The sequence below is a fragment of the Psilocybe cubensis genome, chromosome 2 (assembly GCF_017499595.1).
Source record: "Psilocybe cubensis strain MGC-MH-2018 chromosome 2, whole genome shotgun sequence".
NCBI lineage: Eukaryota > Fungi > Basidiomycota > Agaricomycetes > Agaricales > Agrocybaceae > Psilocybe > Psilocybe cubensis.
This window is the reverse complement of record NC_063000.1, coordinates 2,710,860-2,737,609: the sequence shown is the minus strand read 5'-3', so window position 1 is coordinate 2,737,609 and position 26,750 is coordinate 2,710,860. Positions and strand designations below refer to the sequence as shown.

The 26,750-nt window shown below is 45.2% G+C and overlaps 8 protein-coding genes across 8 annotated transcripts; 4 read left to right on the top strand and 4 right to left on the bottom strand.

The window, feature by feature from the left end:
- Window positions 1-35: 35 nt before the first annotated feature.
- Window positions 36-4,512, top strand: JR316_0002403 (uncharacterized protein; the record flags this gene model as incomplete). Its single annotated transcript, XM_047888197.1, has 15 exons — window positions 36-134; window positions 195-239; window positions 395-1,128; window positions 1,182-1,368; window positions 1,429-1,563; window positions 1,626-1,766; window positions 1,825-1,936; window positions 1,988-2,056; window positions 2,126-2,189; window positions 2,239-2,310; window positions 2,367-2,438; window positions 2,495-2,504; window positions 2,559-2,702; window positions 2,979-3,257; window positions 3,328-4,512. The coding sequence occupies 15 exons, from the start codon at window positions 36-38 to the stop codon at window positions 4,510-4,512; spliced, it is 3,348 nt and encodes a 1,115-aa protein (XP_047753120.1).
- Window positions 4,513-5,785: 1,273 nt separating this feature from the next.
- Window positions 5,786-6,777, bottom strand: JR316_0002402 (uncharacterized protein; the record flags this gene model as incomplete). Its single annotated transcript, XM_047888196.1, has 3 exons — window positions 5,786-5,859; window positions 5,907-6,284; window positions 6,714-6,777. The coding sequence occupies 3 exons, from the start codon at window positions 6,775-6,777 to the stop codon at window positions 5,786-5,788; spliced, it is 516 nt and encodes a 171-aa protein (XP_047753119.1).
- A 4-nt stretch (window positions 6,778-6,781) lies between these two features.
- On the bottom strand, window positions 6,782-8,427 carry JR316_0002401 (uncharacterized protein; the record flags this gene model as incomplete). The annotated part of the gene is made up of 4 exons (XM_047888195.1): window positions 6,782-7,039; window positions 7,099-7,834; window positions 7,887-8,016; window positions 8,193-8,427. 4 exons carry the CDS (start codon window positions 8,425-8,427, stop codon window positions 6,782-6,784), a joined length of 1,359 nt encoding a protein of 452 aa, XP_047753118.1.
- Window positions 8,428-8,561: 134 nt separating this feature from the next.
- JR316_0002400 (uncharacterized protein) lies at window positions 8,562-9,872 on the top strand (the record flags this gene model as incomplete). Its single annotated transcript, XM_047888194.1, has 3 exons — window positions 8,562-8,831; window positions 8,908-9,051; window positions 9,138-9,872. 3 exons carry the CDS (start codon window positions 8,562-8,564, stop codon window positions 9,870-9,872), a joined length of 1,149 nt encoding a protein of 382 aa, XP_047753117.1.
- Window positions 9,873-11,541: 1,669 nt separating this feature from the next.
- On the top strand, window positions 11,542-13,279 carry JR316_0002399 (uncharacterized protein; the record flags this gene model as incomplete). Its single annotated transcript, XM_047888193.1, has 2 exons — window positions 11,542-11,923; window positions 11,970-13,279. 2 exons carry the CDS (start codon window positions 11,542-11,544, stop codon window positions 13,277-13,279), a joined length of 1,692 nt encoding a protein of 563 aa, XP_047753116.1.
- Window positions 13,280-13,607: 328 nt separating this feature from the next.
- JR316_0002398 (uncharacterized protein) lies at window positions 13,608-16,868 on the bottom strand (the record flags this gene model as incomplete). Its single annotated transcript, XM_047888192.1, has 11 exons — window positions 13,608-13,781; window positions 13,838-13,921; window positions 13,984-14,600; window positions 14,653-14,832; window positions 14,882-15,347; window positions 15,406-15,636; window positions 15,688-15,944; window positions 16,004-16,215; window positions 16,283-16,424; window positions 16,477-16,563; window positions 16,625-16,868. 11 exons carry the CDS (start codon window positions 16,866-16,868, stop codon window positions 13,608-13,610), a joined length of 2,694 nt encoding a protein of 897 aa, XP_047753115.1.
- Window positions 16,869-17,419: 551 nt separating this feature from the next.
- On the top strand, window positions 17,420-23,456 carry JR316_0002397 (uncharacterized protein; the record flags this gene model as incomplete). Its single annotated transcript, XM_047888191.1, has 9 exons — window positions 17,420-18,569; window positions 18,624-18,863; window positions 18,921-19,157; window positions 19,218-19,892; window positions 19,944-20,102; window positions 20,145-20,333; window positions 20,386-20,876; window positions 20,935-21,634; window positions 21,694-23,456. The coding sequence occupies 9 exons, from the start codon at window positions 17,420-17,422 to the stop codon at window positions 23,454-23,456; spliced, it is 5,604 nt and encodes a 1,867-aa protein (XP_047753114.1).
- A 96-nt stretch (window positions 23,457-23,552) lies between these two features.
- Window positions 23,553-25,348, bottom strand: JR316_0002396 (UPF0696 protein C11orf68-like protein; the record flags this gene model as incomplete). Its single annotated transcript, XM_047888190.1, has 11 exons — window positions 23,553-23,984; window positions 24,139-24,176; window positions 24,223-24,295; window positions 24,346-24,488; window positions 24,548-24,600; window positions 24,653-24,720; window positions 24,779-24,850; window positions 24,912-24,946; window positions 24,998-25,076; window positions 25,139-25,177; window positions 25,262-25,348. 11 exons carry the CDS (start codon window positions 25,346-25,348, stop codon window positions 23,553-23,555), a joined length of 1,119 nt encoding a protein of 372 aa, XP_047753113.1.
- Between the last annotated feature and the right edge of the window lie 1,402 nt (window positions 25,349-26,750).

Genomic DNA, 26,750 nt, shown 5'->3' with positions numbered 1-26,750 from the left:
TCACAGCGTCGATTTTAAACTATTCTATTTGACCTATGGCTTCAACAATCATCAATGGCACACTGCAAGAGAATTCACGGACGCTGGCGCCCACTTCAGTCGGTTCTCAGGTCCTTCTTATGAGTGTTGTATCGGTGCGTCCACGCATATTCACCCTTTTGATCCATCAATCTCAACCAAGTCCATTTTCTTAGGTCGTGACAATTCTCCTATTCAATATCCTTCGTCCCAAAAACAAGGTATGCACAATCACCCTTGTTTTTACAACTTCAATCGCATTTGGTATGGCCGAGCGCTTGTAGAGTATTTCTTTGTCCACGGGGCAGCAATGACAGCCCCCACCGTCTGTTTCCACTTGGTTACCTCCGTCATTTTCTGACGTGTTGCACACCAGATTATCTATGAACCCAAAGTCAAATATCATGAAGGCGCTAAGCCCCCTCCGCGCATATCAGACTCATTATTTGGCTGGCTACCGCCTCTAATACATACAAAAGAGCCAGAGCTGCTCGACAAAATTGGTCTCGATGCTGTCGCATTTCTCCGCTTCCTCCGCCTATTACGGTGGCTTTTTACTGCCATTACCATTCTCACCTGTGGAATCCTCCTTCCAATCAACGTCGTCTACAACCTCAGAAATGTGAAAAGCACCAAACGAGACATTCTCAGCATGCTCACGATCCGGGATGTTTCTGGAACTTTCCTCTACGCTCACATCGTCGTCACCTACCTCATCACGTTTCTGATCATTGGTTTTGTTGATGTCCATTGGAAGGCTATAATTCATCTTCGACACACCTGGTTCCGCTCTCCGGAATACCTTCAGTCCTTTTATGCTCGCACTTTGCAAGTCCGCCGCGTACCCAAGAAGCTCCAGAGCGATGAGGGCCTCACTGCCATATTCCAGTCAGTAAAAGTCCCATATCCAACGACGAGCGTGCACATCGGCAGAAAGGTCGGAAAACTTCCCGAGTTGATTGAATATCACAATCAGACTGTTCGAGAATTCGAGGAGATATTGGTCAAATATTTGAAGGGTGGGAAAATCAAGGCAAAGAGACCTACCATCAGAACTGGTGCAACGTGTGGTATTGGAGGGGTGAAGAGGGATGCTATCGACTTCTACACGTGAGTTGACTAGCAAGAAGTGATGACCTCATTGATCAATTATTTATCCGTAGTGCCAAGCTTCAACGAACGGAAGCTGCCATCGAAGAATACCGCAATCAAATTGACACTCGCAAAGCCGAAAACTATGGATTTGCAAGCATGGCTGCCGTTCCATATGCTCACGTTGTGGCTCAGATGATTGCTGGAAAACATCCCAAAGGAACTCAAATCACACTGGCTCCCAATCCAAAGGACATTGTGCGTTGTTACCATTTTCAAAGCGTTGCTTCATTAATGCTTATTGTCCCTGTAAAAAAGATCTGGAATAATATGAACAAAACCGATGTCGAGCTTGCTCGAAATCGTACAATTGGATTTGCTTGGCTCGTTGCTGTCTGCTTCTTTAATACTGTCCCCCTTTTGATCATATCTGTTCTTGCCAATCTGGATTCGGTAAGAGCCTTGCCTTATCTTGCTCATGTATTATTTATTGAATGATGTGGATGTCTCATTAGATGAGGGCGTACGTAAGTTTCCTTGAACAATGGTTTGAATCATCGCCATTGTCATTTGCTTTCATTTCTGGTGTGCTTCCACCAGCCATTTCCGGTCTCTTTGGTTTTTTCCTCCCCATTATCATGCGTTGGTTGACAAAGGTTAATTTCATTCCATCACCACGGTCCACTTGTATCTGATATTGGTTGTTCTTTGTAGTTCATGGGTGCTCTCACCCATTCGAAACTAGATCGCGCTGTCGTCGCTCGATACTTCTCGTTCCTAATTATCTCTCAGTTGATCATCTTCACGTTGCTCGGTGTTATCTTCCGTGCGTCAGACCTATTTAAACTGCCTTGCAATAACCTAAACTACAAATCAGAATCTGTGACCCAGATCATCAAACAGATTGGAAAATCAAGTTTCAAAGAGATCATAGATAATCTCCATGGTTTGTCTCCTCCAAAGCGATCTTTCGATAAATCCTGTGTTAACATTATCAATCATTTCTATAATCTAGAATTACCCGCAACTATCCATAGCACTTACATCAATCAATCGTCATACTGGCTCACCTTCTTCCCGTAAGTCGACTGACGTTAATAATTTCAATAAACTAACAAATAGATGCAGTCTTCGTGGTTTCCTTGCGATCTTCGATCTTGCCCAAATCATCAATTTGGTGTGGCTTTCCTTCAAAACCCAGTGAGCATCGCCGCATTTTTCTTACAACCTATGATGGTTCTTATCGGTCTTATTAGTGTGTTTGGTCGCACACCTCGAGATATCCGAGAGTGGACTCAACCACCAGAATTTCAATATGCTGTCTATTAGTGAGTGCTCGTACTTTTTAATGTATTATCTTCTGTACTAAATTTATAAACATTAGTTCAAACATTGTATGGTTTTCCATTATTTCTCCTTGACATTAATGTCATTGACTATCCTATCAGCTTTTTATGGGTGCTGTTGGCTTTGTTTTCGCGCCATTGGCTCCCTTGGTTCCATTGGCCGCAGCGATTGTATTTTGGATGAACTCTTGGGTGTACAAATACCAGTTAATGTTCGTGTATGTCTCAAAGGTTGAGAGTGGAGGGGTACGTTTTTCCTTTGCAATGATGGACTGGTTCACTGATTGCCCGTAGCGTATTTGGAACGTTGTTATCAATCGATTGCTAATTTGTGTCGTCCTAATGCAGTTATTGATGATTCTTAGTGAGTTTGTATGCTGTATGTGAATATCCTATACTTACAGCTATCTAGCCATTGGTCTACGTTATCAATTCAGTTCCTTCATTTGGTGCTCTTTGTTACCGCCCATCCTACTTGTCCTATGCTATAAAATCTACATTAACCGGACATACATTCCTCAGTTCCGTTACTTTACCCCCACCCAGGAGGAAATCAATCTCGCCAAGGTGTATTCTGAACGCGCTGATGCCAAAGGTAACAAACTACAGAAACGTTTTGGCCACCCTGCCCTGCACGCCGAGCTATTCACGCCCATGCTGCACAAGAATATGATGCCTCTGCTCAGCGAAGTGTATCAAGGAAAGATTGGAAATGATAGTGCCAAATTGGGTGAATATGGTGGTCAGACCATGGAGGCACAGATTGTGGCGGGTGGTATTAAAATTGCGGCCATTGATCAGGTGAGTGTTAGGGTATTGCGTCTCGCAAAATGTTGCTGTATATATTCATCGCCATGCATTTCCATCACAGCGCGACCTTGAATACGATCCTGCATTGTACCAACGTGACCGTGGCGAACTCGATTGGGATCAACGTTCTATTGCCACAACAGCGGCGTTCGAAAGCAGCTCAAATCTTCATGTTGCAAATTCTCAGTACTACCCACACCCGGCGCAAGCAATCAATGGCTATGATAAGTACCTGGCTATGGGACCTGGCTCTACATCAACACACGAAATCGAGCTTGCACCGATGGATTCCATGGAAGAACCGCTTCTGAGCCCAGGATCCCTCGCCAGTCACAAACAAGGATTTGTCTCGCAGCAGTCCTTCATGTCTTTGCCTCCGTCAGCCGCCCAATCTCAAGCTACACTTAGGGAGGCCCCTCTGCACAGACCACAAGATCGCGCCTATTCGCCCAGTCCAGCTTATATGTCTACTGACAATCTTGCTCATGGTGTATCGCCAATCAGCCCTTATCCCAACACTGCCGGGTCTGATACATCGCATCAGTCTTACTTCAGTTCACAGCGGCAATCCAGTGGTAATATACTTTCTGGGCAACAAATTCGGACACCATCCCCTGGTCCAAACGTCGCTATGCAGTACCCTCCCCAGCAGCTGCAGCACGGTAGACAGTCAAGTGCTACTGTGCTTGCTGGCCAACAACCCCGAAATGGGTCACCGACGCAATATCAGCGTTCCCAGTCGCCAGGACCTAATCAAGCATATCCTCCACAGCAACACACGAGGCAATCTAGTGGAAATATGTTAGCCGGCCGTGCAGCCTCTCCGGGCCCTTATCAGGCTTATAACCAACAACAGCAACAGCAACACGCACGACAGATTAGCGGAAATGTACTAGCCAATGGTAGATCAACGTCCCCTGGACCCTCTCAGGCTTACTCTGCGCAATTACAGCAACATGCTAGGCAAACGAGTGGAAACATGCTGGCCGATACCCGCTCTCGTTCACCTGGCCCTTACCAATCATACACCCCAACTCAACAACCGCATTCAAGACAGATGAGCGGAAATCCATTAGGCGATTACCAACGTGCCCCGAGTACATCACCCCAACAAGGATATTCTCAGCCACCTCCGGGACTTCAAGGATCAGCACATGCGCAATACCAGCAGCAGCAACAGCAGTCGGGACAAACGCCTAACAACAATAATATGGCGGGCCGCGGTGCGCATCGCACACACCAGTAGTCTATATATTTCGATCTCTTTATTATCATTTTCTTCTTTTCCATGGGACATAATTATTCTTTTTGTATTGATCTTTTAACACTGTCACCCCCGTTATTAACTTGGAACGTTTCGCCTCTCTCAAATATCCAAGTGCATTCCTCATTGTTACCGTACAGAGTTGTCGGACGTTGTATTACACTGGTATTGTAATCGTTTAGAAATCAAATAATCCAGCTATCGTAGACTCACCAATTCAAAACATCTTGTGATTATGATACCTTACTGGCGCTTGGGTCACCGGTAAATGGGTGGGTCGCTGTTTCAGGCCAGTCTAGGATTGTGGCATAGATCCTCGACGTCGACATCTACAACAGATGGGATACACCTTTGTATATCTTGCTGAATACTTCCTCCCGATTTGGCGACGCCACGCAATCGAACCTTCGTCAGTACACAGGAAGAACGTTCCACTAAAGATAATGTACAATACTTCGGCCATTCTGCCATTCCCCATGCCGGGCTTTCACTTGGTATCGTGAAAGATAATTGGGTTAGTTTAGGAAGATGAAGATAGTTAAAAACTGTGCCCATTGCGTTTCCAATGAAGGCGACAATTTCCAACTGAGTTAAATGAAGCATGGATATACATATAATGTCAGGTGAAATCTCTGCGTGCACAATATACATGCTATAAAATTCCAGGCGAGGGCATTTGCGAAGGATTTCCAAATGTTGTCCCATGTTAAGCCAGCAGTGAGAGGAAAAGCTCGTCAGGTTCTGCCAAGGGAGGGAGAGTGGTTGAGGGTATAATGCTTTGGTTAAAAGAGCCACTGTCCTCAAGTTAGGAGCTTGAGACGTCTCAATGTCCAAGTTTGCGATTGGATAAATTGAACTGAATTCCAGCTTTTGGAGAAGAGGCATGTGGTTACTAAGCATGGTCCTTAGTAGATTGTCCGGCAGACTGAGCCTGAGGCGATACCACCGCTGAGCAGATGAAGTTATCAACTTCATGATGTCGTTATTGAATGAGGCCTCCATATATGCAGGTATAGATATGTCTAGACATAAAACAGCATTTCCCGAACGGTGTAGCCAGCATTCTAAGATTGATTTCCAAACATGCCCACGCCAGGAGCTCCGGATCGATAGAGTGGACCAAAGCAAAGGTGTTCCTGTGGCCATGCTTCTCCAGGCGCTGCAAATTTGGCAAAGGAGTAATGGCGCTTTATGTGGATCTGGCTTTACAAAATCATCGCTCGGCAAGCACAAAAAGAATATTTGTGCCCATAATTCAACTGGTAGCCTCGCCTGGGATGATTTCGGGATATCCTGTGGCCCTTGCAATAATGTGCACGCATTTTCGACCTGTGTTGATGCAAAGAGAGTGTTTTGTGCGGTTAGCGTGGATGTACGTGACAGTAAATCGATATGCAGTCGTTCGCGGACTGTAATCAACCGTTCGACAAGATCCTCGACTTGTTTGCCTATAAGCCCAAAATCAAGACTAGCGAGCTGTATTCTCAGCATCTTGGAAACTTTTGACCATATGCTGCCTTTTAAATCCTCCGTGCCAGGCAGATCGGACATGTGGTCACGTCGAGGAGACGACACGACGATTTTCGTATCCTGGATGTGGTCGAGGGATTCAGCGATTGAAGAAGCATCGAGATCAATACTTTTGATTTTCCCGGTAAGAATAGATATTTGAGTCAATATTGCGTCCTCATTTGTTGGTACGGCAAGAACAGAAGGACTTGTGATTGTATTGGGATCAATAGTCCTACTCAATTCTAAAAGTTAGAAAAAAAGTTAGAAATTTATGCATGGCAACAGTGTAGCAACGATCATACTGGGCGTCGAGGACATGCGGTATGACGCCGCCAAGTTGATCCTGTTCCTGTCTGAGTTAGAATGAGTCTGAAAGTCGGCAGGCTTTGCCGCCGTGCTTCGGTCGCCATTGACGCGTCCAGACACACGAATGAGTTGTGCCGTTCGGCATTTGCATACAACATTTTAAACACCGCTTTGTCTTGTTCATCTAGGCATCACATAGCCAAGACGCCCAGCGTGATTGTTGCCATGCATAAATTTCTAACTTTTTTTCTAACTTTTAGAATTGAGAAGGACTATAAGGCCAAGTGCCCAGGACGTTGCTGACACCAGTCTCAAATGAAGTAATTCAAAGCCAACTAAACAAAAGACAAATCAGTACGACGCACCTCCCAACAGAAGCCGCTTATCAGACTTGTCACTTGTGACTCTATGCACCTGTTCATAAAGCATATGTTCAGTTGTACTTGAACAACCAAGCGTCATCTGCGCAAAGAAAATCTTCTTCGACACAGAATTTGATTCTCCATCTAGGGTATTTGTTTTTGATGATCTCTGAACCTACCCTTACGATATCCCATAAGGCTCGATTGAGGCCGATCATCTTAAGTCCTGGTGCCTCATGCGCAAGATCTTCTAGAAGTATAGGGAGCCGGACAACAACACCGTAGAGATGAAGGAAGGTGAGATGAGGGAGTTTACCGATGGCATCAACCTATTAATATTGTTCAAAAACTATCAGCACGCATCCACGGCAAGTGAGAGACTACTTACCAAAGGCAATAAATTTCCTCCTCCCCAATTGATTGCAATATGTAGGGCATGTAACTTCATAGGCAAACTCCTGGCCAATGTCTCGATTATATCAGCATCAACCAGAATATCTCGTCCCGTGTGAAGACCAAGAACCTCAATTCCCGGTAGGTCGCGGATGACTGAAAGAAGACGAGACGTTTGCATCCAGCGCATCATAGGAAGGCGAAGATAGAGCCGTCTTATTAGTGAACGGCCATGGAGAAAACGGCACAAAGCCTGGAATTCGCTCTCTCCAACGGTATCAAGAACGAGCGAAAGATCCTCCCATGAGAATCGAAAGGAAGTCAAAAGAGGTAGACTCGCGAGAGAATGAGGGGGAAGAAAGGAAAAGATTTCCGGGACAAACAGCCCTACCAAAGTCAGGGACTGTAAATTTGATGCGTGGTGGAAGACTATATCTAAGCCCACAAGCTCCTCCTGATTTCCAAGCGTCGATAAAATTTCCAAATCTATCAGAGTATTGAAGATTCGAATTGGAACATCGCGAACTTGGATGGCAGTTATCCGTAAGCTCTGCAAATTGGGCGACACAAAATGCAATATATCTCCGAGAAACAGTTGTGTATATTCTTGGATGCTATAATCGTAGACAAGTCGGTCATGAGCTTCCTCGTCGTCGGGGAAGAAAAATGGCATTGGAAGGTGCAAGGACGTCACATTGCGTAGGTGTTGTATAGACTCCAGAGGAAGAGATCTGTCAAGGATGGGTTCAGTACCGAGCCTCGAAACCTATGAAAATAACAAACGATTGTACAACGAGTTTCTTCAAGTTGTCCGGTAGACACTCGCCGACCAAATTATCTAGAGCAGGGCCATTACCAATCCAACGAAAGGTATGAAGGTTTGGCGTGAAAAGCAGAGCGTTTGCAAGTGTGACTGGATAATCGCGTGTTTGATGTTAGTTAGGTCCGCGTGTGCATTGGTCGCTTGCTCCTACTTACGCTTTTCAAAAATACATTGACCATCGGCGAACGCTACAACGGTAATGCTTTTGACCACTTTGGCAAAGCGAGGTTCTTGACATATATGGTTGAGTATCTCCCAAGACTTACTCATTAGCTTCATCGCAATTTCTTCTGTCCAATCGACGTGCGAAGTATTGAGCATTTCCAAGCCCGTTTCACTTCCAATAAAATAGACTTTGATTGAAGCAAAGAGGAACTTGACGATGATGTCGTGAAATAATGAACATGTGCCAAGAAAGTCGGATACTTGCGTTCGAGGTATTTCTGAAAGGATTTGATTCCATATTTCTGGGGGTAATGTAACTGGTTGGTGGTAGGCCATGATGGTAGGAGTAGTGAACAAATGTCACGCCAGTTACTGAACAGGTGATTCCGCGGACGTTATTACACCTGCTTTGTGTTCAGGGAATTTTGCCACTCAACAAGTTACACTGGGCAACTCCTTGGAGCTACACAATGAGCCATTCTACTATTGGAACGTCCAGTTTTCTGCTTTCCAAGTATTCTCGCTCTTATCCAGTGAAAAGAACCCTTGGCCAAAAAGCGCAAATACCATCACAAGCTGGACCCGAGACAACAGCGGAATGGCAACACTTCACTAACCCAATAATACGTCTCATCCTGGATGTGAAGAGTACCGCCGACTCTGAGATAGAATCAGTGAAACTCCGCATTCTTTGGGAGTTAAACTATGGCATTGAAAACGGTGCAAATCAACAGGATGTGGTGTTTGCAAGTTATATCAGGCTTGAATTTCTTTCGGATTAAATCTAACTAGTTCATACCGTCATTCCGTCATTAGGAAGACTTGGAGCTTCTCTCTTTCTCAGCTCTTGCTTCAGGGGCTCCTCGCAAAAATCAGTCGGAAGGATTACCTCTTAAAGCTGTCTACCGCGATACTGTGGTTGGAATAAGATACCTGCATTCGCGCGAAGACGGTGTCCCTGTATGCTCATGAGAGATTATATTGAAATTCTTTGACGCATATGTCCCATTAAACAGGTATATCGTCGATTTCAGATTTCGTTCCAGGTGCCCTCACACGCTGCTGAATTCATTGAAATGATCAAGCCTGTTTGTCCCTGCAAATTGAACCCCATGGTGTTACCTCCTTTACCAGTACCTTCACAAATCCCTGCTTTGGCAAACCGAACCACTACACAAAAGAACCTGACAAGTGTTCCAAGCGCATCCACCTTACCCAATCGTGCACCCTCTTTTGCTTGTCCTCTACCTGCGTTGCCTGTTGCTCCTCAGGCCCAAAACGTTATCAGATATACCACACCTTTTTTAAACCAAAATCAAGCCAGTACACAAACTTCTTCTCCGTTAGCATTGCATATATCATCAGACAGGATGTTATTCCAAGCTCTGGACGCTCGTAGCACTGATGATCAATACCCTTTACAAAATACACCTATGCACGACCACATACCCACAGCCATCAACTCCTCAGCTCCCCAACAAGGCATAGTGACTCCTGGGCCCCAAAAGCCCAACACCACGAAAATATCCACCGCATTTAGCCTTGGACATCTTCCAAGTTCTTCTCTTCCATCACTCCCAACTCCAAGCTCAAGTAATCCGGCAATAAATGGACTATTACCTGCTCAGATTAACATTGCTGAATGTAGAACTGGAAGCCAGATTTTTCAAACTGTCTGTGACCAAACTTCCCTTTACAATATGTCGAATTCCGCACTTGAGCGGTTCGTCGGTGAAATTATTCATGAAGAAGGATTTATACAGCTGGCAAGTTCTGTATAACATGTTACTACTTTTGATGCTCATAGACCATTTTGATGTAGGTCGAAAGAGTGTCCGATATGTTGATAGCCCGAACCTTTCCTCCATAGATACTTGTCTACCCGAATTGTTATTTAGGACAGCGACCCATAAGTGCCAATTCATTAGGAGTAAAAGTTAATGTGAGAGATTATGGTCAATCACGAGTCACCAGGAAATTTTGTCGTTGGTGCTTCGAAACCCAAGAAAAGCCCTTTAAAAATTACGGGACGCGACGCGTCGGTCTTTATTCACCACGTGACTTAATCTGACACTGACAGTAACCGTTTTGAACTGTTATGAGTGGCCCACTTTCCATCGCTTGACACTACTGAGAAACGATCGACAGCATAACAATGGAAGAGCAATGTAAAAAAGACACCATTGCTCAGTCCAGCAAAGAAGTTCGTATCTAATTTCAGTTCTCCTTCGTATCGGCGTGTTGTATTGTATTCATTCTTTTGCTCGCCATCGCCTTCGCAAAAGATTGACAAGTCGTGTAAAACGCGTGTTCAAGATCCCATCCTCAATTCACCCTCCGAGCGACAGTCTTGGCTTCTGTTTACGTATGCGATGGTGATTATAACCACACGAGGCGACTCCCCATTTCGCTATTGTGTGGGTATATGAAGGCTACCTTTTCCCCCTCTCTAGTTCGCCAGTTCTCTTCCAGCGAGCTACAGTCAGCATTACTGTGAGTCATCTAAGTTGTGTTGAGCAGTTCTCGGCTGACATGTATGCCTTCAGATACTGCGTTGAGCAGCCCATTTTCCTCATATTGGAACACAAGATTACAGCAACATCATCAGTGAGCAGTCTGTTTCTTTTAACTGAATGTCACAGGTGCTCAATAATCTTTGACAGCAATGCGTTTCGTCATTCCAGCCACAATTATGTTTAACATTTTTCGCCTAGTTTTGTCAGTACCAACCTTCTCGGACTATCATGCAAACATGCTTTCACTGGCCGAAGATACTGTAGACCCACCACCGGGGTGTTTTTGGGAAGAAATCGGGCCACAATGTGCCGAACAGTGTCGTGTTGGGCAGCTGAGGGATAGAGACTTATGCGACGGATCTTGTTGCCATAGGCTATTGTGTTGTCAGTAGGTTGTATGGCTAGTATAAGTGTGTTATCCCTTACATTCCATTGCATGGACATTGACCCTGGTTCAAGTTAGGCTCACCCATGAGAATCCCCCATGTACATATATTATGAATTGTACTTTTGGACAGGATCCTTCCGTAGAACCAATGATGATAATGTGCTTCATGATACTAAATAGCAGCATTGTGGATCAGTTTTTAAGTTTCAGACTTTGTCCGGCAAATGAGCCAAGTAATCCTTTGAACGTCGGGTTCGTCTGAGGTCCAACAAAACTTGCTACGCCACGCCACATTTTGGGATGGAATCCATGCAAATTCACTAGTCCCACCAATGTTAGTACGTCTATGACCTTCTTTGTTTGTGACTTTTTCTTATTTGCGCCTCTTCGTGGCGTATGGGCCAACTACGTCATTACTCCTCTTTCAATGGTCGACTACCAATTAATTTTGGAGCCATCGTATGGTATAATAAACCTTCTACCTCCTATTCATTCCGTTCTAACACACTCCTTTCCTATTGATATCCCTTTGCTCAGTGATACTAAATGGCCGACAATATTGTCAACACCAACCACACCAGTCTGATGACGGAAGATACTCATTCTTTCGATGCCATTGATGACAGAGGCGGACAGGTTCACAGACCTACTTCATCTTCGCTGAATGCTTTAGGTCCTGTCGTACCCGAATCTTATCCTGCAGACAGGCCTTTTGGTGGGCACGCAAGCAACCCAACGACACCCGGAGAACGGCTTCCTGGAGCTTTTCCCCAAACCAAAGAGGCTGAGCACGTCAGTAGTTTGAGTCGAGATGCTGATTACGTCAAGGAAGCCGCTTCAAGTGCATTAGAAACAGCGAAGGATTATGTATACAGCGCAGGCGAAGTTGTTGGAGGATATTTACCTAAATCTGTAGCGGCATATCTTCGTGAGTGATAAATAACTTGAGTTGATTTGCGCTAATGCACACGTAGCTACGAACGGATCACCTCGACAAGGAGACGAAGCCTCTCAGCATCACGAAAGCTCAGCCCGTAGAAATGAAACTTTTACTGAATCCCATTCATACACCCCGTCTGGACCTGAGGTCCATGAAGATAGCTCAAAGGAGAAGAATACTCTAGAATCCGTCGGCATTACTGGTACAAGAGTGATCGAGGACCGAAGACTTGTTGGCGATACGCCGAATCCAAGCAAATCGACAACCCAAGATAACAATGAACCTATAAGACCTCAGGACAATAGCCTCACCTTACCCAGATTTGGTACTACTGGCATCGATTATAGTATTTCAAACAACAGAAGCGGAGCTGCGAGCACAGTGTCCAAACAGTACGACGGGGCCAGCACTGACGCCAGCACTCGGACGCTTGCGGGTAGCCGCATTGACACCTGGAGCCATGCTGGAACTGCGACCAGTTCCACAAAGGAAGCAGATGTGCGGAACAGAGATGGGACGATGAAAACGTCGTCATCAGCTGCAGATTCATGTCAGCGAAATCATACCATTCAGGACAAAGAGCACTCTGATTTCAGCAACAAGGCCGATCGACCCGAGTTTGAACATCATCCTGAGGAACCTCACCTTCTTACCGTTCCACCTGTTTCCAAGTCAGCTCACAAGTCTGCTGCGCCCCATGTCAATTCTCCTCCAGTCACCAGAGGTAGAGAGCACTTCGCCGCAGTTGAAAAGTCTACTAAACCTCGATCAGACTCGAAACCGTTCAGTCATCAGGACTCTTTAGGTTCCACTGTGGCGACACCTGGGCACGACGGTCATGCTGAACCATCTGGAAAGGGAAAGGAGAACGTTAGCGACGTCGCAACTAATGCAAACAGCTATGCGCCTACTTCTGCAGAGACTGGCGCGTTGGCAGGAGCTGTTACTGGAACTGATACCTCTTCTATGCATCCTACCGTCAACAATCCACCGACAACTGATGATACTGGTGCATGGGCTGCAAAGGTGGTTCAAGGACTCGATACCCCTGCTGCGGAACGTAACGTCAACGCTCAACAAACCGTTGGACACCTTACTCCTACCGCGCAGGTTAATACCGGGGGCACAGATGGCAACACCCCCATTATATCCAAAGAGATCGCTGATGAGCACCGCACGGACTCATCTGTTTTGGCGAAGACCAAGGGTGGCTCAGCAACGAAGACTAAGTTCATGGACAAGCTGCGGGGAGAAATCAAAGTATTGTCTGGTAAATTAGAGAAAAGCCCAGAGAAGGTTCAGGAGGGGAGGCGAATGATGGGCAAACCCACATTGAAGAATTAAATTAGTCAAATGGGTCATCGTATCCAACCATTGCCTTACCGTGGTTTTCTTTTTATTTACTTGGTTCAAGCTGGTTTCCACGTCAAGCAACCCCGTTGCGTTTTGCTTGTGCTCTTAGTTTAAAATATGTTGGCAGTACAGTAATCTCATTTCAAGAACGTTTTCCTGGTGGTTTCAGACAATTATTCTTTGTACATAAGTATGGCACATGCCCAACTTGGTCGTTGAGGCACATTTCTCGCACACGATGAAAAATATCTTACGATAAATTACGCTAGGCACAATAAAATAGGCATTATACAGAGATAAAGCAAAAGACGGGGCCAATTCATATCCTCAGAAGATCGTCTTCGTTCCAGCCATAATATCGTTTCAGCTTTTTCGCGAACTCCTTCAACATGATTGGCTGAAGGGTAGGATCAGGATGGGCTATCAATACAATGTGAGTATGCAGCATCCAGATACCAAAAGTGTGAGCCGTACGTTTGTGGAATGTAATGGGCTAATGAGAGTATTGTGAGAAAAGCAAATAGAATTCAAGTCTGTCAGATAGCTTACCCTGTCGGCTTTGTTTGGTGGATCGAAGCGAACACTGGAACCAGCTGTGCTAGGATCATATTCAAAGCCCATTTCTCTCATAAGCTACTCATACAGTCAGTCAAAATTACGCAATGCGATGCATCAAGAACCATAGACAGACGAACCTTTAAGAATTGCTCCCACTTCATAGGCGATCTTCCGCCTGTCTTGTCTTCATCAGTCTTCAGCATTTGATGCATTAGGACCGAAGTTTTTTTGCTGAGTTTGCTGAACCAACTACGCTTCGCGGCACTCATCTCGTCTTCTTTATTCTTCTCCTTGTCTTTACCAGATAGTTTCGAAAATACAGACGGTTTCTTGATATCGGAACTGGTCGAGAATATCGATGCGTGGTCGGGACGCTTCTTAAGCTTTTTCTCTGTACCAATGTTGAGGGACTGAAGATAGGAATGGGCTGACTGAGCAGTTGTCTCCCCAATAGGAAGGGTACTTGTCGAAGACATAAACGCCGAAGGGATTGATGGCGTCGATGTCTTGACGCTGGAGGCATTGGAAGAAACCGAAGCAGACTTCTTCAATGATGGTGTCGCGGACGAAATGACCGGACTCGGCACTGACACTGCAGAAGGAGGAGAAGAAGAAGGTGGGATTTCAGGAGTAGCAGGTTTCTTTTTTTTCTTCGACTTTTTCTTTTTCTTCTTGGCCGCAGCAGCAGCCATGGCAATGTTCTCTTCATCCTCAACTTCTTCCACTGTTGCCTTCTGGCTTTTTGAAGCAGCAGCTATAGGAAATCAATGAGCTCTAATATTTATGAAGTGGTGCAACGGACTGACCAGGAGTAGCAGCAGGAGAAACTGGCGTTGTAGGTACCGGTGCCGGCTTCGGGGGCATAGCTTTAGGAATGGATTTGGGAGCCCCGCTAGGAGTAGCTCTGAAGGCTCCGCGAATTGGACCAGAGCGAGGCTCTGTCTTTGTTGTCGTCTTCAACTTTGGACTTGAAGAGAACATTCTCCCTGATTATATGGGTCAAATTGGCGTAAACCCAGACAACACGGGACAAACCTCTCAGAGAACCCAAAATTTTCAAAAATGGGTTTCCCTTACGATCGTCTTCCTGAAGGAAAGGGTCAATACCCGCGGGTGTGTTGGAAGTATCAAACCAATCAGCCTCATGAGCTGCATTCATAGCTTCTTTGTATAATTCACGGAGTTCGTCTTCTTCGTCGGTGTTGTATCCATCGCTATTGTACTCATCTTCGGAATACTCGCTATCGTCATCGTCGTCGTCGTCATCGTCTGAGGTGTTCGAGACAGATTGGAGTCCAGGCATTGAGTCGTCGCTGGATTCATCTCCAGCAGTTATAGCGAGTGGCTTCTTCTTTGCACCTCTAACACTACTAGGACTATATCCGTCCAAATCTGATCCTCCAGGTACGACTGCAAAGGCAGACCATTGCGGCTTCACGTTAATTACCTCCTCTAATCCCCATAGTTTGTCAATATGCTCCCCAGAGATAGAAACATAGTTCTGTGGTATAGTATTGATGTTATTAAACTTGTTTGTTTTGACTTATAAAGAAATATACCTGGTCAATTTGATTCCACAACTTGTCTATGACTTCCGGTCTTCTGGTTCTCTCTAGCGGGTAAATGGTATCTTTGAAGGAGGAGAACAGCTCGGAAGCCCTGCTAGAGTATATTTGAGCATCAATCCAAGCCTCATATTCATCCGGCATTTGTCGAGGACTCTTTAGCCATGCCTCTCCCTCGGGTCCGAACAATGGTGCTGACAATATTTCTTGTAGTTCGACACAGTTCTATGCCTTTATTCGAATGCGACTTGAGAGAATTATAAAGAAATAACGCACCGAGAGATCGCCCACAGCATTCCAGAGTTCTTGTGGAAAACGTTTGGTTTCACGGGGAGCCTCTTCAATGGAGTCGTGGAGAATCCGATAAAGTATTGCCTTAGGGTATGCTCCCCGCGGAAAACATAGCTCGATGATAATAGAATCAAGAAAAGAATCTGCTGCTTTACGCAAATCCGCCCAGTCGAACACATACTGAGTTTCGGATGGATCTGCGCCTTCAGTCGTTTTGAGTTTGAAATATTTTGCATAATGGGCTGAGGGGCAGGGAGTTAATTGTTTCCTGGAGGGAAAGGTTATATCCAAGCCAACGCACGAGTTGTTGTTGCTAGAACGGCAAATCTATCCTGGCACATCATCACTAGTTCGTCAACAATATCGTACAACGCTAAATATTGGTTTCTCATGTTAGAGTTACTCTGAAGCATTGTTTTGACATTGCTATCTCGTAGTCCATCGCTAGTCATCTGGATCAAGATGTCCGAAGCGAGTTTCCATGCAGAAGCAAGCATGTACGCATTATGTACCCTATATGATGTACATCCGAATTTTTAATATTAGCGGGTTAATTTTACTGCGCGCGCTAAACTCGCACCTTGTGGCAACTACTTTGGCAACATGAGATGGGGTTTTGCGAGTATCACTTCTCGTCGGCTCCGTTCTGGCTTTTAACTCTGACTCGATAGCATAACGAAATAGGTCCGGATCTCGTAGCTTGGCGATATCATCAACATAGGCTAAAAGTAATAGTAAGTAGATGATTTACTTTTTAGACACAGTCAGACAAACCGTCACACTGAGATTCTGCAATTTTGAGGCATTTTTCAAGGCGGAATGGGTTAAGAAACGCTTTCTTAGACTCCTGGACGAGATTGTCTGCCCCAATGTTAATCGGGAAACTTTAGTATTGACAGGAGAATGAAGCTTATTCGCATACCTGCCAAAAGATCTAACTTTTCGCGACCGGTCATCCTTCCCAGATGAATCAGTTCACCAGTTCCTTGAGATCCATATTTCCCGTTGCGGAGGACAAGGGCTTTTGAAGTCGTGGGTTTTGGTCCCCTATCCTCTCGCTTGGGCTGAGACTTTGCTAAAAGCTCTCGTTTTCCATTAACTGGGATGAGATCCTTGGATGAAGAAGGTGTTTTGCTTGGTTTTTTATCGGGAGGCATATTGGGCATGTGGGGAATGTTGGAGGTAACCCTAGGATGTTTAGGCAATGAGACTTGTTAGAAAGAAATGGAAGGTGCGACAAGAAGATTATTTACCTTCAGATAATTAGCGGGCCGTGATGCCGGTTAGATCTGATCTAGTCGCATTTGCTGTTTTCTGAATCTGAGTTCACTCAGCGTCACAAATGTTTTTGAGACTAGTTTTGTGTTACTGGACCAGTGAAATATAACCAATACCAATCACTCAGCGTCTCTGGATAAGCTTACAAGTGCAAGATGAAATTGAGATGGCAATATTGGCGCGACGCGCTTTCAAACTCCGACGCATAATATCCAATCCTTCAGTGCGTGAGAGAAATTTGGAAGTCAGATGTACAGGCCCGGGCACATGCACACAGCGACATAATCGTCACCTTTTGTGCAATACAATGTCTTGTTCCTAATTGCCTTTACTCCCCGCGGACACCTCCATACTCATCTCAACGGCGCAATCCAATTACCTTCATTCGCACGTAACCTTCTCCCTCAGAAACACGTTAAATCCTTTGCCACACACCCAGATGTCGGCCCCGTACCAATTTACTCCTCGGATACCCTCAGCGCCCCACTCTACGCCTTTTTCTGCTTCTTCTCACATGAACTCAAAAACAAGCGTTCTTCGACCTCCAGTTCATAATCCGTTTGACAAATTCACTCAGCCCGAGTTTGACGCGTGGATTGGTGGCATCACAGGAGCATTGAAACGCGCTCTTGGCCAAGACGACGAGGAACTAGATTCAAACGACCATAGCTTGAATAAATCTCGCAACCTCATTCGATCTCGACCAGAGCTTCAACACTATAGGGACGTTGATGATGATGCACTATATGACGAAACTATGGACGACTCATTTGCTGAAATCAAAGCCAGGCGGGCCGCGGGCAAGGGCAAGGCGCGCGATCCTCGCGAAGGACCTGGATTAGGCAAGGGAAATAGCATGCAGCCTATTGAAATCGTGTCATCTGACGAAGAAGATGCCGAAGAAGCTGCAGAGGTCGAATTGTCAGTGGCTGTCTTGGAAGACAGTGACGAGGACCAAAGTCCAGGGGAACAAGAAGAGGGAGAACATTATGAAGAACCTTACTCTGGAGACATGGGACAACCATCTTCACGATATCTTCAGTCAATTGATCAATCTTCGAGGGCAAATGATGTGGCTACTGAAGAAGAGGAATATGTTAGCGAAGACGAGGAATACGAGGAGGGACTTGATCATGAAGAAGGAGCTGAATATGAGGAATTTGACGACGACGAAGAATATGATAATGAGGAAGAATCAGAACCTCCCCGTCCCGCAAAAGCGGTAGTCGACGAAATCATAGAGATAGACTCGGATAGTGATGGAGAGGTTGATGATGAAGAGTTGTCGGAAGAAGATCAGCCTTCTTCCCTTCATAAAACTAGAAAGAAACCCCTTGAAGACGAGGAGGAGGAGGAAGGTGAAGAGGGCTCTGGCGGATACGACGAGTATGATGAAGAAGAAGAGCAAGCGCTGGAGCGAGAAGAACGACCTGGGACATCCCAACTTTATCTTCGTCAGCAAATTCGACATTCTCCGGACACCCAATATGAAGATGACGAAGGCGACGACGTGGTTGATGCTGATGCCGAAGCCGATGAAGAAGAAGATGACGAGATACAGGAAATACAACCTCCCCAAAACGATACTTGTATGTCTATTTCCTTCCGTTGACTGACGATAATAATCGACCATGAATTTATAGCATTCCCTCCAAAATCGTTCACGAATCCAGATCAGGACAGACACATCGAGCTCCCAGATCGATGGGAAGGTCCACGTACTTATGCGGAAGACTATTATTCAGGTGGAGATATTCGTATTCCTACAGGGGCTAAACTAGATGCCCACCATCTAGGACCGCTTGACGGAGAAACCGAAGCTAATATCCGTCGAGAGGCAAGCATTGATTCTAGCATGGAGCAGCGAAATGAGGATGACACTTGTGAGCCTGCTTTTTTGACCTATTGTTATGGTCCAATTTACTCAAAACTACTACAAGCTTTTCCCCCACACGATATCCGTCTCGAGCGCCCCGTTGACATTGTTGATCCCTGGGAAAGTTCTCGCATATATGCTCAAGATTTCTATGCAGGTGGCTCAATCCACTTACCACGAGGAACGCATACTTCTGCCCACTATATGGGGCCGATGGATGTCGACTATGTTGAGCAACTCAAATCAAACACTGCGCCTAAGCATCCTAGTGAAGAAACTCAGCCACCCAGCGATAATACATGTAATTCTCTTGTCTTGTTCACTCATTGCTACACTTTCTAACAGTGCTCCTCTGCGACAGCTTTCCCTGACGGAAACACAAATGAAGACATCCCTGTTGAAATTCAGGACCCCTGGACCGGGCCACAGACATACGCAGAAGATTATTATTCCGGTGGGGAAGTTCGTGCGACGCCTGGTGTTCCTGTAGATCCAGCCCTCCTTTCAGGTACACATGGAGTAGAAGACGATATTGACAATTTTTTGACGCCAGGTGCCCTTACTCCAAGTCAGGGGCCCTCAGAAGAGAACACGGAGGGTGTTTATGACGACGAAGTGGATGTAAGAGAGGATAGGGATGAAGGAACTATTTTGCCTCCCTCGACCAATCTGTTTGTTCCTCCATCGCAAAGCCGTCCAATTCCTACAGACGCAGAAGTCATTGCTGTAGATGATTCAGACAATGAAGAAGACCATAGTTTGTCTCCTGCTAATCAGGAACATGCAGCTGTGGGGAGCTTTTATAATTTCCGGCATTCCCCAGTTCATGAAGGACCACACAAACAAGGTCAAGCATGTGAGGAAGCGTCGCATGAATTGGATGAACTCAACGAAGACATTCCCATGGCCTTGTCTAATTCCTATGATAGCAAAGAGCCAGAAGCCTCTGCGTCTGACAGGAATTTCGAAGCGGAAACAGGAGAAAGCCAATTACAACCCTCCAAAATTAAACCCGATATTTTTCATGAACAATCAGGTCGGTGACACTTCTTGCATTATTATCACATAATTTATAATATATATTTAGATAACAATGTTACTTTAGAAGGGCACAGGCAATTGAACCCTCGTCCATTGGGAGCTGATAACGTAGATTCAAAAAGACGTTCGCACGAATTGATGGCGACGGAAAGTGCCCCTCGAATGGAGATGACCGACTCAACCTCTAAGGACCCGCCTGCAGAAGGTACAGAGCAAAGCCATGTAGCCTCTAACATAACTACGACAGTGGATAGCATTCGTCATAAAACCCAGGTGGACTCCGAAACACCGCAAGAAAGAGAGGGCGCAGGCCATACAGAGGCAGAGACGGACCCTTCTGGAGTCGATGAAGTAGCCACTGAAGGCGATTTTGGAGCCGATTCAGATATTGACTCAATGCTTCGAGCCCACGAACCTTCCACTGCTACTATAACTGGTATAAGAATTTCTTTGGCATCCCGAATAGGATTGACCTATTTTGTATATAGATATGCAGAGACATTTAGCCACTGTCGGAAATATTGAGGGCAATGATGAAGACATTCGCTCAACTCCTGGCCTTGAGGACATGGGCGATTCATCAACCTCTGCTATTCCAATCACCTCCGAATTGGATTTTCCTGACACGCAACCTTTGGCGCAATTTTCAGAGATAGAGGGAGAAAGTATACCTGTTGATGATCAGGTAGAAATTGAAAGCTCTCATGACTTTATTCCTAGTTTATCTTCCCGCAAAGTTTTCGAACCCCTTCAGACTGAGGGAACCGCTGAAATGAGTAAAGAGAGCATATCAAGCGTTCCACTTTCGCAAGGAAACAACGCGACTCCTTTGGGTGCTGATGTCGACGCCGATGGCGAGGTTGACGATGGATATGGTCTTGATGACATTGACGTTCAGTCTACGATGAGCGAAGGAAAATCGATCAGCAAAGAGATCTTCATCGTAGATGAAGCGAAGACGGAAGGTCGTTTGTCTGTGGTTCGTACTCTTTTACATTTATCTACAGTTTTATCCTTCATGCTAAGTACTATCATAGGAGCCTACAGATTTCGGAATGAACATCGATGTTGTCAGCATTGCTTCTCAGGAAGATATAGATGGCCACAATGACGTTGAAGCAAATAGCGTTGGTTCAGAAGGAACGTCACCAGTCGCCGAAGTACCAACTTTGCACGTCGAAAACACTACTGCAATTTCTACATCAGAATCTGGTGTCCAGTCTAGTCAACTATCTTCTATCCCTACTCTCACCGACCCAAGTGTCCCCAACTCTTTGCATCCTAATGTCGATTTTAGTCAACATTCGGAAGCGACTTCGATGACAACTCGTACAGCGATTAACGACGAATTTGCATCAGACGCTAAGGTTGTCACCGCAGTTGATGCAGACATCCTCAACTCAACAAACCACACAATAGCTTATCCCAAGAACATCTCCGTTGGTGGCCAAAATATCGAATCCTCCATTTTCACTATTTCTCCAACACTACAACAGGAACCCGCGACAGCTCCTTCAGTGTCCAGCGATGCCGGGGCCCCGGCAGACGAAGCATCAAGCCCAGCGCCTTCTGATATTGTCAGTGAGGCAGCGACCCCTTCGTCCATTCCCCACCGTGCTCCCTCTGTTTCAATGAAGATGACGTTGGCGCGAAAAGCTACTGACCCTATTTTGATGGCGGATCCTTATCCTTACTGTCTTTCTACACCAGGCCCTTCCACGTATCACTTGAATGAAGGTATTGAAAACATTGAGCCTATTACGTTTACATTTAATGACGGTGTTTTGGCGTTCTAGATGACGGAGCAGAGGTTGCATTCCAGTATCCTCCGGAACCAGAAACTCTTCTCGAACAACAAATAAATAGGCAACTTACAAACATTGGCCAAGATACTAGCCTTACATCACTGTCATCTGCATTTGTCACGGAAGGTTCGATAACCAAGAGAAAGAGGACAATCTCTCCAGAACCTTTACAGAAGTCGGGAGCCTCACCAAGACCGCAGAAAGCGAAAGGAAGGAAAGGTCCCAAGCCCGATCGCAAAGGAAAAGGTCATGCAATCAAGGTGGTTATGCCCGAACCAAACAACGAGGAAACGATCGTCGTCAAACCCAGGCAAAGCGCCAAAAACCGTGAACCAAATCGAGCAGCATCTGTAGTTTCAATCCAAGAAAGCCAAATTAGCTCTGGTGCGAGTGCAACGTATAAACTGCTACAGCCAAATTCCCGCTCGTCCTCTGTATCATCAATTGTTCAAGAAAGCAGATCACTGATTAATCAACCTTCACCTACCGCTACTAAACCTAATATTTTTTATCCAGCACCTGTCGTTAATCTGGACACACTATTCCATGCTCACGGGCAAAAAAAGAAGACATTGGCTCTTGCAGCACTTCATTCTTCCTCTCCACGATCTCAGCCTAAAAGGCCCCAACCATCCCGTTTACCTTCTTCGTCAACTATGCCTGATGTTCAATCTCCAACAATCTCCACACCTACCCCAACTGCAATTTCGCCACCTCTCCCGCCAGTCAACCTTGATGTGCCTGCTGTGAAATCCGAGACACCTGACACGGCAAAAACAAGCATTTCCGTCAAGACGGAAACATCAAGTGCGAAAGCAGATTCACCTACAAAAACCACAACTACGCCTTTACGATCTAATTTTTCAACACCTGTTACTCGATCTCATTGTCGTTACCACAGAATCAGTCTTCCTAGAGAAGAAGGCGGTACTCGCATCAATTTCCTTGTTCCTGGATGTTCTCTCAATGACAGGGAACTCATGGAAGAAGAAGAGATCGTTGATCATGGAGACGCTACAGTGGATGATAGTCGTAACATGCTCAAAGATATTGAAAACCTGGGATTTAGTTTGGATCTCATTGGCATTATCAGACAGTTGGTTGGACTAGACATTCTTCGTGAACAAGAGGTGTTCTATCTGCCCCATCCTGGAGAGGTTGTGACTTGGAAAAAGCCTCTTCTGAACAAAACAGCGTCGGAAAAGGCAGCAATGGTCAGGGCTCCCGGAGAGGGATCTAGTCAGGCAGGGTCTCCTGGTGGTTATTCCGGACCAGGTATCATTGTTCCTTTATCGAAACGCCATTCTGTATCTCGTTCATCCTTTTCTTCAACTCCTTCGCTCGACTCGAATTATCTCCGTCGCTCCGCGCCTTCTTCCAAAGCCGATCACAGCGATGAAGAGGAGCCTGCTGCCAAACGGACAAGGTCCTCTCCAGACGAATCCAGTGAGGTTGGTGCGCCAGAGTCGCAATCAAAGAACCGAACCTTGAAAAGCAGAAGAAGCAAAAGGGTCGACCTCAATTATGAACCCGCTGAAGATGAGCCAGAGGAATCAGATGGAGAGATCGTCTCTTCTAGAAAACGTCGTAAACCTGCCCGGGGAGTTAAGCGAAGCAGAGTCAGCGAAGTCCTTCCTACAGGTGTACAAGATGAGGAACGTGAAGTGAAAAAGTTAAAATCAGATGCGACAAATCCCGCTGATACTGAATCCCAGTCTGCCTCCGTTGATATACCAACAACCGAGCGTTCGTAATTATTGTAAAATATATTCATACTCGTATACTAGAATATGACCAATTATTTGGCACTGCCCTCGCAATGTGGTTTTAACATTACTTATCATACAGTATCAATCACTTTTGGAGACCTTTTTCTTCTTTGGATTTGTAGCTCCCTCGTCACTTCCGTGTGGAGACTGGCTACGTTTCGTTCCGAGTTTTGCAGGCCTCTTAATTTTTTGTTCGATCTTATTATCCTCGTCGTCCGTGGCGAAAGGATCTTCGGCCGCTTTGCTCTTCAGTTTGGGCTTAGCCTTGGTTTTACTTTTAGTTTCTCCAACAACTATCTTCGTGGTCCCGTCCTCCTCCTCCTCAGAAGCAAACGGGTCATCCATTTTCCTTTTCAACTTGGGTTTGGGTTTCGGTTTCGGTTTGACTTCGTCTTTGCTCTGGGTATTTTCGTCATTGCAGTCAGAAGCATTAACTATTGTCGCTTTTGCAGCTTCAGATTTGGGGAGGGATTTGCTGGCATTAAGTTCCGCAAAGAATGCGTTTTTCAAATCCTAAAATCCTCCAAAATGAGTATAATCTCAAGATAGTGAAACGCCATCGGTTTAACCTTTGCTTCATCCTCTGTAAGAATTGACGTATTTTTCCACACCTATTCATCGGACCCGCTTTTAGAAAGAAATCGTAAAGATGGCGGTATTAACAGACCGTCGATGGTACCCCACTAGGATGTTTACTGTCAATACCTGGACAAAGTTAGTTGCAAATTATCGAGCTTCGATCACAACATACCGATATGTGTATAAAGATCTGATTTGACCCCACTCAGGTTGACGCCGTGATTTCTCAGTAAAAGCTTCATAACCTTCCCAAACTTCAGTACCCCTAGTATATATGAGTAAAATTACAGGATACCTCGGTCACACTGGCTTTGTCGTAGACGTCAGGAAGATAAACGCAAATGAGATGTTGTGCATTAGGCGTCTCATGTTGGGGGGAAGTTGAAACCTTTGCTAAGTATGCGGGCGTTGCATGCAAGGGTCCAGACACAAGTGACTCTACAGACACGAATGAGATTAAGCTCAACACTTTAAGAAGGCCTACGATATAGACGCACTTGCTATTGCCGACCAAATTTGGTCTACTTTATCGGCGGCTGCAAAAATAAGCCTGGATAAAATGAGATATAACCTATTATTTTGAACACGATACCATTCATTACCATTTCCCACAAACATAACCATGCTTTATAGCTATTTCCTTCAATTGCTCTGTTGCCTCTGCTTGCACCTTGAAAGGGAAGGTAGATTAATGGAATAGTATGATTTAATTATGAATTAGCACTTACCTGCTCTCTCACTTCCTTTTTACTTTTGGCGCCAGTTTTCTTGTTAGATCGTGTTGGAATAGATTCGTCATTCTAAATTGTTAATGTGTCAGACTGATAATCGTAGCATGACTACCTCGAAGGTCATAGATACCTTGATGCTCTCCACCTTTTCGGTGACCTTTTTAACTATTTAATGTCAGCCTAGGCAGCTTCATTACAATAGTATTGGAATAGTACGAAGTTCGGACGCCTCCGCATATGCTTCAGCGTAATCCTGGGACGATTTGGGGTTTTCAGATCCCCGGACCCAAATCCACTAATATGGCGTGAGCTCTGCTACCCATTAACTGGCAGGTGTGGCAGGTATCCTGGACTTACTGGTTTCGAGCCATCATTCTGAACCATAGAGGGCTTAAACTAGTGTAAACGGGGCTGAGCATTCGGATCCGCTGGCACTACTTCGAAGGCTTATACTAAACGAATAAGCATTCGCAAGCTTACCTTGGTCAGAAAATCCTGCAGAAGCATTGAAGAGCTGGGATTCCAAGAGTACTTGTACTCCTCCTGAGGAAAGTCTTCATTGGACATTCTTAATTTCTTAAGGGTTGTATTGTGTTCGAAAGTGTGATTTGAATTTGAACATGGGATTTAAAAGACCGCGCCCACTGGTCGTGTTATTTGGCTTTATTGACGCGTTTTCCAGGCAATTAAATTTAAAACACGTCACGCGAACCACCAATGATGTCAGCTGGTCGCTTGGCACACAGCGGGGCTCGCCTTAAATTGACACTAAAGAATCCAACTCAACCTCTGACATATGCGCCCCAGCGCTAAATTTCAAGACTGTGGACTTCATTAACGCTCAAGAATAAATATTACCTTTATATTTGTGTGACACGGGACCGAGCGGGGTTGTGGCAAGCAGACACAGCTTTCAAAATTTGAAGTATGAGTCAGAGGCTGATTCAACTCCATTGTCATCAATGAATCAAGGCAATGCCTGGAAACGTGAGCATTTTGACATGGAATCCTAGGGTTTCTGTCAGCCAAGGTATAGTGATGGTTTCACATACAAATCCATGCATAAGCATGTAATAACACATTGGTGGCTGGAAGAAAAAGTTTGGCCGGGATATCCTGGTCAGTCATTACATCTAAATGTCGTGCAGATTGAAGTCGGAATGAGGAACTATCTATATTACCTAGATACGATGATTTCACTCTACTAGGAACTAATCAAGGACCATTATAACTCCTCTTTTCAAAAAGAAAAATCTTGTGGGACGAACGCAGTTGTCGATCGATAGGCACAAGTTTTCCGCCCATCGTATACTTTATAGTGATATTTTTGACAGCTACAAGGCAGGTTGTTCGTGTACAATGAATCCTCGGGTTTCATTCAAAACTACGCCGGGGTAGAGATTGTCTTGTCAAACAAAACTTTGATAAGTGAGGTTGTAGGAGCTAGCTAACTAAACGCCTAGAAGCGATCCCGTTGGCAAAAAGCTCAACATAGTGATTATTCTGCTTCACAGGATATCGAACTCTGAATCGAATATATAAACTAGAAAGATTGGTGCAAATACCAGTAAATTGAAGCACTATCGACGCCATAACTCGACACGGCGAAGGTGGTTGACATTGGTATAGATGTGCAAATAACAGGTTGATAGTATGGGTCTTTGACAAAGTGCCGTCGCCACTGCATTACTGGAATTGGATAAGGTTGTGGATACGCACGCACCAGATAAAATGGTAGTAAATGACCCCGCTTGAGAAATAGTGTTAAGATACCCTTTTACCACTAACCAGGTAGTAATTAGCTTGTAGCAGAAAATGTAATATCTGTGTTAGGCTTTGCCATGAAACTAATACATTGGGCGGTCTACCTAAAAGAAGACATCAGCGTGCCGAACAGAAATGTACGCAAAATATTTCCCTTGCCTACGAGTAAAAATACAAAGAGGGTGGAAGCTCGAACGATACAAGA